General features: G+C 38.8%; 1 protein-coding gene across 2 annotated transcripts in view; it reads left to right on the forward strand.

Annotated features, from left to right (window-relative positions):
* LOC134602514 (core histone macro-H2A.1) overlaps window positions 1–7,070 on the forward strand; it is an 80,140-nt gene extending 73,070 nt beyond the window's left edge. For both annotated transcript variants that reach the window (XM_063447459.1, XM_063447460.1), the window contains exon 9: window positions 6,515–7,070. In XM_063447459.1, coding sequence (XP_063303529.1) covers window positions 6,515–6,680 — 166 coding nt within the window. In that variant the 3' untranslated portion in view covers window positions 6,681–7,070. The remainder of the gene's footprint in view (window positions 1–6,514) is intronic.
* Window positions 7,071–10,830: the final 3,760 nt, after the last annotated feature.

Raw genomic sequence — 10,830 nt, forward strand, 5'->3', positions numbered from 1 at the left:
AAAAATACATTTTATATATATATATATATATATATATATATATATATATATATATATACAATACTAAACAATTTTGCACTCCAGCTATCCCTTGAAGTATTGCCTGGTGCTCGACTGCACAATGTATAGATGGATGAAAAAAGCCAGCACGCTGGGTCTTGTAAAAAAAACTTCTCAGGTTTATTCCAACAGTCAACGTTTTAGTTCCAATAGAACTTTCTTCAGGACATAAATAAATGATTTATTTATGTCCTGAAGAAAGTTCTATTGGAACTGAAACGTTGACTGTTGGAATAAACCTGAGAAGTTTTTTTACAAAACCCAGAGTGCTGGCTTTTTTCATCCATCTCTCTCCCTCTCTCTCTCTCTCTCTCTCTCTCTCTCTCTCTATATATATATATATATATATATATATATATATATATATATATATATATATATTGTCATACATGCACATACCTATATACTGACTTATTTAGCAATATAGATATGTACACATGAGGTTTTGGTAACGGGGCAAGAAACCAAAATATACATTCAGTGTAAATATATAGTGCTGCTTAATTTTTTTTTGTATTATTTTTTCATGTATTTTTTTTTTTTTAAATATATTCCCTGAATATTTAGATTTTTAGGGTTCCTGATTAAACCAATGTTCAGTGTAATATTGTCCAATGTAGACAGGATAAAAGGGAGCTGACAAGTGCTGCAAATCGCAACACTGGCCCTGCCCAAAGTAAGCGGTTCTGCAAAGAAAATGGGCAAGTCTGTCCGAAGAGTTGACAGGTCAGCATTGCGTGAATGCATGCCAGGCTGCCTGCCAATCAAGCAGACCAGTCCAGCAAGGGCGAGCAATGTTTCAGTGCCCTCTGGCATGGTTCTAGTGCCCTGAGTGCGGCTTGAGCATGCCTAATGATGCACTTGCGTTACTCTTTTGGGGATAGTTCCCCAGAACAAAATTGGGACAAGACCCTGAAATCAGGACTATTGGGAGGCCTGCTAACAGCAGTTTCTATTTGATTAAATAATACAATACACAACTGTGTCCTTTTTTGCAAATGATATAGGCCCTATAGTATTATCTTGTAGGAATGATGATGTGGTAAAACCAGGATAACATATACGTGTTTGCATAGCCCTGAAAAAGTAAGTCAATACATTTCTCAGCCCAATGTATTAATTAAATATATGCCAACTCAACGATGATCGTGTCATCCATATATTTGTTTGAATGTCAGGTTCACTTTAAATACACTACATGGTGTTACTTACTACACTCTACAATCTAATTGAAATAGTAAGTGATTAATTAAAATGTAGACCACTGCTTTGTGGTAAATCATGATTTTGGCAGTTGGTAAATCTGATAAGTTGCTTTTCTCTGTTACACATGGATATTCTGAATGTCTGCCTTCATTTTGGGAGATGTTATCACTGGTTGCTACTTGTCATATGACGGGAAGTGACTGCCTAATTTACATAGGGGAGTTGGGTCAGGTTGCTGTTCTCATATGATTTGAGAGTCTTCTGATAAAATAGTGCATTTATTGTCTATTGCTTATGAACTTATCCTCATGGACCTCCAGCGTCAAAAAAGATCCCTATAGGAAAGCATTGAGTAATGCTTTCCTATGGACGGGTTTGAATGTGCGCGCGCCACTGGCCACGCAAGCTCATTCGGCTGCATTCGGGAGCTGACGTTGATGGAGGAGGAGAGGTCACCAGTGCCAAGGGAAGGATTAAGGTAAGCAAATAAATAGTTTGTATTCCGAACGCTATAGAGTTTTTTAAATCTTTATTTTTTTCAGGAACTGTTACCTTTGTGTTTAAAATTAATATTAAGTTTTTAGCACATGACATCCTAGTCCAGTTTGGACAAGACAAAATCAGGGTAAACATGGCAGATGAGGAGGTGACATAGAAATTTTTTTAATTTCTCTCATTCTCTGCGCCAGGTGCTCAGGAATGAGCTTACAACAATGATTGACTGGGAGCCTAGATAGAGGATTACAGTTGTAGGTTAAGTATGTGTGGATTTACATATTTAATTGTACATTTCACACCTTACAAATACATATTTGTTAAATAAATTAATAAATAAATGTAATATAAAAAAATAAAATAAAAAACTTGGAATATGACAGTTTCTCTTTAACTGCAAAAGTCTTAGAGATGAAAACTTAGAAAGTGATTAAAAGTTTCTTGGGGAACCACATCCAAATGCATCAAAATAGCAGAGTGGTACTGCTTGCTGTTGAACTAAAAACATGTGTCAGGCAGACGTTCCTTCTGAAAACCACAGTAACAACTTAATTTCCCTTTATAGCTAAAGAATAGGATTACGTGTGGTACTCGAAGATCAAATAAATCATGTTTTACTTCAAGGAGGGAAATAAGAATTATGTTTGAAAGTTCAAATACAAAATAAAAAAATTCCCAACAGCATTTTCTCTGTTATGTCTGCTACAAATCCCACTTGTTTATGGTTTACATGTTAGTAATATATTTTTTCTCATTATATTTTTATTTAATATGTTTTAAGAAATTGTTTAGTAAACAACTAAATTTTTTTGTTTTGTTCATTTTAGTGTTTTTTTTTTTTATAAACAGTTCCCAGTTTAAAAAAAATGAACTAAACATGTATGTTTACATACTTTAGATTATAACCATGATACATGTATAAAACAAAGTTGTCAGACTCCACCTCCCTAGACATTGCTCGACTACAATTCCGATAATTATGTGTCCGTCTGTTACATTCAAAGAATTTTGGATACCATCAGTATTGGTGGGACTGAAGTTGGATAACCCTGGTTTAAAGCTTTCTTCTTTGACAATCTTTGACAATGTTTTTGTAAAAACATAACTTTTCAATGAAACCATTTTGTAGAGGCAAGACATATAACACTCAATGCCCACATTATAAGGTACAATTATCTATTACCCAGTATTGCTCTTTTATGCTTACAGCAGATACTGTTCTATATGGGCTCAGCAAGATGCTGGAGACATTCCTTATGTACATGGGTTCATGCTGACTTGATAGTATAACAAATGTTCCTGTTGACCTTTCAGCCACACTTTTATTCTAGAAATATTCCATTCCACCTTACTCCAAAGTGCTTTACTAGGTAGAGATCTAGGCCTATGCTAGTTACCTGACCTGAATATATGCATGTAAATTAGTAGACAGTGGCCAGAGCCGCACGCGCATTCAGCCAGTCTCATAGGATAGCATTCTCAATGCTTTCCTATGGACGCTGGCGTCTTCTCACTGTGAAAATCACAGTGAGAAGCGCGGAAGCGCCTCTAGCGGCTGTCAATGAGACAACCACTAGAGGCTGGATTAACCCATAGGTAAACATAGCAGTTTCACTGAAACTGCTATGTTTACAGCAGAAAGGGTTAATCCTAGATGGACCAGGCACCCAGACCACTTCATAAAGCTGAAGTGGTCTGGGTGCCTATAGTGGTCCTTTAACCCCTTAAGGACACAAGACATGTGTGACATGTCATGATTCCCTTTTATTCCAGAAGTTTGGTCCTTAAGGGGTTAACATGCTTCCGCTCTCTTCTCGGAGGTGCAAGGATGGATTCATGGATGGGAGCTTGATAGGACACTGGGATGTGTGTCCTCATAGTTCATTTCTCAGTTGACTTTTAGAGCACCAACTCTCCTTTAAGTGACTTTGGATTGCCCCTCCCACCCCCCACCTATATGTCCTGACTATTCCAATTATTTAATTTTAAGCCCCCACCTGTACCAGGTTTCTCAGTTAATAGTTTTTAATTACGGTGAGCAACCGCTGTAGATAGTAGACCTACACCCATCCAAAGTTACTCCCCTTACTTGGAGGGATGTGTGTAACAATAAGTGCTTAACGTGAATAAAAACAGTTAAAAGCAGCTCTATACACTTATGTGGAAATATCCTCTTTTCCACAAAACAATAACATGGAATATAGTGCGGTATAAGTGACAAAGACCTACACCTATAAGTGGAACGCTAAAACCAATGTAAAGCTTACCAAGTGTGACGAACCGTTTCAACACACAAGGGGTTAAAATCTGTTTAGGAGATATTGCCCTTTTAAATACATGAACAGCTACTGCAAGCACCAATCTCCCGAATTGCAAACACATGAATACTCAAACTCCCAAACAGGAAACACAGGAATTCACCAACTCCAGAACAGGAAACACACAAATTCACCAACTCCTGAACACACGAATTCTGTTAAACAGCCGAACAGGAAAAACCATACGAACAGCTTACACTCCTGGCAGTCGCACTGTAACAGCATACAATCCAATTCCCCCCAAGAACGAGACGACACTTTGTTTGAGGATCAAGCAGAACTGATTTACTGGGGCTACCTGCCCGGCTTTTATGCAGGTCCCCACACTCCCCTATGGGACCAGATGGAAGACTGGGAAACATATTGGACATTGACCAATCACAAGCTTACAATCCCACAATGCATCACAATCCCTCCTCTCTGTCCTGGAGATAATTGGGAAGTAATCCAATTATCTCAAATGACAGAGGCAAAACTCCATTAACCACATGGCAGACAAAGGACAATAAAATACATAAAATTACATACTGTTACATTTATCACATAGAACATACACATTCTACATATCCCCAGATAGCTTAGATCTGAGCGCACATTACTACCGGATGGCGCTCAGATCACATACATACAGTTCAATCGCCATGGAGCCAAAGTCTTTCATACAGTCTTTCGGTATACGGCTGGGCTCCATGGCATAGCTGTCCGGGGTAGCATGGTTTAAACAGTAAAGTACCGAATGGACCGGTGTTCGGATAATTGACTGAAGCTAGGAGAAGGGAGGACGGCGGCTCAGCGGTGTTCGTGACTTTAACAGTCCGCAGAAAGGCACGAACCAGCCTTTCTGCAGGGAAAAAGAACAGTGTTAAATATGGGACCATAGTCTAAAAGGAGCAGGCGAGCAACCAGGCTCCTCCAGTGGCCAGTGGCGAGGTTGGTTCCGCCACACCAAGCGTAGCTTGATTCAGTAGTATGATGTAAAGCACATGCCAAAGAATATAAAAACAAAAAGTACAATATAGTGCAGATGTTTTTTTTTCAAAATGTAATCCGGTGAATAATATAGCAAACAGAACACTCACATTTTAAGGACCCTGTGTGTAAATACTGGCTCCGTACTTAAGCCTGGGTGCTTATTTAGGTAACACCACCCTTCCGCTTCGGTTCGGAGTAGTTCTCATAAACAAAACATAAAAGGAGAGCAAACCAATGTGCATACTGTAGCAATAAAGATGATGAGTATAAAATAGTAAATGTGGTGCTCACCTGGTCCTGAGCCTATAGGTCCTGGCTCTGACTGTAGTGCCAATTTAAATAAGGATGACACTGCCCATATGGGGATTCCTGGAGACTCCAAGGAAGGACTTGAGCAGGATATCTTGAGTAAAAATACAAAATGTATTAATGTACAATGACAGGTAGAGATTAAAAATAAATAATAATAATAATAAAACGTCCTTTAAAATGGCCAAAATGCGTTTCACTCTCAATAGAGCTTCCTCAGTCAGCTATCTGTTTGCTATATTATTCACCGGATTACATTTTGAAAAAACCATCTGCACTATATTGTACTTTTTGTTTTTATAATCTTTGGCATGTACTTTACATCCTACTACTGAATCAATATACGCTTGGAAAGCTTTATATTTGTTTTAGCGCTCCACTTTTAGGTGTAGATCTTTGTCACTTATACCGCACTATATTCCAGTAGACCTACACCCACCCGCAACATGGTGAGCGTGGGCATAAGGGAGGTATTATAACCCATTTACTTATACCCAACGTAGGCTTTATTTTATTAAAAAAAAAAATACTACTGAATAACTAGGGTTATTCATTAAAGACCCATAAACATGCTTTCTAGGCACAGCATCAGCAATTTTACTTTGGTCTGCCCATTTAACGAGTCTAGTTGACTGTATCAGTTGGCATTAAATCCAGCAAACTATGACTTTGTCTCTCCCAAGTGCCGCCATCCTCTTTCGTCTGGTCTTTTGCAGCTCCTGGAGCTTCAGCTGCCATGAGCTAATGTCAGCGCTGAACTTTGCCTCATTTAGAACTTTGCCTCACAAGTTGCACCAAGTTTCCATTAGCTATACATGTATACATCTACCTGTACTTTTTCTGAACAAGAAATACATTCAAAACGTTAGCTTGTGCTACAAAAGAAATTGGGTGCCCAGTTGGGCCAAGTGAAAGTTAACTATTGCCTGTATCTCACTATCTTTTCTCAGCCTAAACAGTTTGTTATGCTATAAAATCACATTTCATACACTGTCAAGGCAAGTGACTAGAAACAAATTCTACTACTTCAGTTCCGGCCTCATAATTTTTGATTGATAAATTTAAAGTGAAAGTTTTTGACAATGTATGTATCTGTTTGTTTTGTACAAATAAAATCTTATATTTAATATCAAATCCTTGTTTTTATATTGCAGAAATGGATTCCCAAAGCAAACAGCTGCACAGCTCATTCTGAAAGCAATTTCAACTTATTTTGTGTCCACCATGTCATCTTCAATCAAGACTGTGTACTTTGTGCTTTTTGACAGTGAAAGCATAGGCATATATGTGCAGGAAATGGCAAAACTAGATACCAACTAACCTTTTAGTCTAAAAACCCTTCAACTGTTCCCATAACAAAAATACTACCCCTCACTCTTTTGTGAGACTGCACCATAATTTGAAAAACACGCTCATTTGGAATATGAAGAGTTCCAATTGACCTTTCTAAAATATATTGCGTGGGCACTGATAGCTGGCATTACTTCTGTTAATGCACTATATTTGGACGAATTGTCCAAATTTAGTATGATGTAGAAGATTTTATAGTTTTATTTTACTGAGGTATGGATTTCTGAAGATTGTAGTTGGGAGTATAATGTCTTTTATATGTGACTGAAATGGAAGAAATATTTTGTAAATGTGTTGTGGTGCTTTATTGTACATTATGTGATGTTATTTTCTCCATTAAAAAAATCCAGATTTGTGTTACCTGTTGTAGTAATTAAAATATATTGTTATATTTAATTACATTTGCAAATTACTACTGATGTGCTTTGATTTATTAGAATGGATACGGAAGAGTGACTGAGTCACAGAAGTTTAACTTCTATTATTATGAGTGGTTCATCACTAAATCTGTCCTTACTAGATGGGAAAGCCTATTTGAGCACAAACACAAATATTATAGAGAATTAGAGGGCAGTTAATCATTGAACATTGTTAGTCATAACACTGCCCCACATTTTTTGCTTATCTCCCGTCATGAAGTCCTCGCATCCTACGGTCTGTGGTGCTTCTCGGTATTACTCAGGTTGCATTATATGCTAAACAAGTGAATCCCAAACGGGACCCATCAAGAGCACCAGAGGCAGGATTAGCAAGGTTAAAACAAATGAGTAAAAGATGACAATTAAAGGGTTATTGGCTGTTAAAGGGAAAATCCATATCTCTGATGGACAATACTGGTAATATAAGAACGGTCTTATGGGGACAACACAGTGAACTTAAACACCAATGCAAATAAAACGTGTTTAAAAAAGCATTAATAAAGGTGTTGTACAAAATTTCTATTATATATACATTTATATATAAGCTTACTATAAATTAATCCACAAATAAGTCAAAGAAACAGCTCCAAGGTTATATAAAGGGGGAGTAAGAAAAACCTTCATTAAGTCCTTGTGGTGATAGAGTTTTTAGTCTGTAGATTCAAAACGCCTCTCTTTGACGAAGTTTGGTATCCCACCCACCTTTGCGTGGTCGTTGGGGTACATGTTCAAGGCCCGTAAACCGTATGCCAGCTGAAGAGTGGTCATGGTATTGGTGTAAATGTCTGGAAATTGGTGTTTCCAGGTGTCTCCTTACCGAATTAACATGTTCACGAATCACTACATTTAAAGGGATGGAATGTCTTATCCACATACATCAGTCTGCAAGAACAGGTAAGTAGATACACTACTCCAACAGAGTGACAGTTAAAAAATGAGTGTGATCTAAAAGTTTCTGTATTGGTGCTATTTGAGTAGGACTTAGAATGTCTATTGATACGGACAGGCACTGCAGTGGCCACATTGATAGGTACCCACTGGTAGATAGTGTTTGGAGTGACCAGAAGTGGCAATGGCGAGAGATGACTGAGTACCAAAAGGTCCCTCAGGTTTCTCCCTGTGCATGCTGTGATGCATATTCTGCAACCCGAGTAATACTGAGGAGCACCACTGACCGTAGGATGCGAGGACTTGACAGTAGATAAGCAAAAAATGTGGGGCAGTGGTTGGGATCACTTATTATTACCCCATGTAACAGTACATATTTGGTAATGACATTGGGTATAAAAGACTTTTGATTACTTACCTGTATACATCAGGATGGTATCTAATAGTGACCTTGCCCCCGGCGATATCTGCATGATGACCATTAGTTACAACTGCGTCTTCACTGCAGGATCATGTACTACATTTATTTATATTAATATCTAATGTCACCTTTCCACGGTTTTAGCCTATAGTGATGCAAGTGCGCTTGGCTGGATTAATGGAGTCGTTTAATTTTACTTACCTGTCTACATCAGGATAGTATCCACGAGCAACCGTGTCCCCAGGGATACCTGCATGATTACTATAAGCCATAGGTTTACTTTTATTGCAGAACGATATATTAATGAAACCAAAGCTGATTTATCTATTGTCACATCTCCACTGTCTTAGCAACAGTGATGTAGAGCATGCTTGGCTGGTATCGATGCTATGGAATTAGCAAGTATCATCTTTTGTTGTGGTTAGCCTCAGGGGGGCGCAACATCAGGCTGACCGGAAGGAGGGAAGCGCACTTTGCTCCCCTCCAGCCGATTAATACTTGTAGTGTGGCCGAGCGCAGCCCAGAGCTTTCTGCCCGCGGAGCCCAGCTTTCTACCGCCTGCTCAGCCTCCTACGCCTCCTACCCTGGTGTCTGCCGCAGGCTGTGTAGAGGGGGCAGGGATATTAATATACATCATATTCCTGCTCCCTGTGTACCACACAGCGCGACTGGCGCCCAGTGAATGGGCTGGGCTGCAGAACGGGACTCCACAGAGCTGGACAGCATGCACTCCAGGGACAAGATTTAACAGATGTAAGTATGTAATTGTGAATGTCTTTGTATGTATGTCTCTGTATTCATGTATGTATGTATGTATCTGTATCTATGTTTTTATGTATGTAACTGAATGTATGTTTGTCTCTGAATGTCTGTATATATGTCTCTGTTTGTATGTATGTAACTGTATGCCTTTATGTCTCTGTATGCCTGTATGTCTTTGTATGCATGTTTCTGTAGGTATGTCTCTGTATGCATGTATGTATGTGTCTGCATGCCTGTATGTCTCTGTATGTATGTTTCTGTTTGCCTGTATGTCTTTGTATGTATGTTTCTGTATGCCTGTATGTATGTGTCTGTATGACGGTATGCCTCTGTATGCATGTATGTCTTTATATGCCTGCATGTCTCTTTATGCATGTATGTCTATGCATGTATGTGTGTATGTCTCTGTATGATTATTTCTGTGTTTGTATGACAGTGTACCTGTATGACTTTGACTGTGTGACTGAAAAATGATGATTGTGGGTGTGGCTTGGGAGGAAAGACACATAGGTGAAGATGCATGTTTTTTTTAATTTTTTTTTTAAGGAGGGTGGGGGGTGCCAAAATGCATCTTCACCTGTTTAACTAAAAATCCTAGCACCGGCCCTGGTTAGCCTAGTTTTAGTGTTTATTTTTACTTTTTGGGTCAGAGGCGGACGGAGTTTACAATGGGGAAATCCTCCCCCTCCCCCCGTGAACTATTGTACATGCCCATATTCTTACCTCCCACCAATGGCGGTCCTACACCCCACGTGGCGTCGGACAAATTACAGAAAAGGAGAATGATGCCATCATTGTAGGCGTGTAATTCCAGACTTTTGACTGCCTTACTGGCTTCCGACGGATTGGGTGATGCAGGGGCGGATCCAGAGCCCAATCTCGGGAGGGGCACTCTGCCAGGTTTGGTTAATTAACATGAGATATTCGAAAAAGATGTTGATGTTAAAGAACTGCCAGATTACAATTAAAGACCGTTGGTTTAATTTAAAGAACAGATGAGAACAATAAACCTCATAAAAATGCTCTTTGTAAATTAAGACTCACATAAAATTCATACCCAGCAGGTTTAGCAGCCCACATATTTTAAAAGAACACAATAGCTGTGGGAAGACAAACCCGTATTCCTAACAGTATAGTGCTCCTGTTCCTGGATAAACATACGCTCCCCCCCTCCCCTTTTCCACTAAATTTCTTACCTTCCAGCTCTAACACTCCATCTACCTTGCATCTTAAATCCGGTTGAGAGTAGTGTCACCTTAAAATAGACATAAACACCAGAAATACTTAGAGCACCTTTCTTTCACATATATTTCACTGTGCACCTTGGATATAGAAAAATCTGCACCCAGAAGTTTTTTGTCTCTCTTTTATTTTTTCTGGAGATCTATATTGGTCGAGAGGAAAAGGGAGGAAAAAACCATACAAACACGGTACTGCTGCCTACCTTAAAGGCACAGATGCAAATGTGTTTAGAGACTATATCCATATAAAAGGCTCTAAAAAATGTGAGTTTATCTCTACACAGTGAATTTAAAAGCAACTTCTGGTTATACACTATTACTCTATGTGCATTTTTTTCTTGCATATATACCCCCTGTTTCACCCTGAGGGGTAAGTGTATATTTATATA

The sequence above is a fragment of the Pelobates fuscus genome, chromosome 3 (assembly GCF_036172605.1).
Source record: "Pelobates fuscus isolate aPelFus1 chromosome 3, aPelFus1.pri, whole genome shotgun sequence".
Classification (NCBI taxonomy): Eukaryota; Metazoa; Chordata; class Amphibia; order Anura; family Pelobatidae; genus Pelobates; species Pelobates fuscus.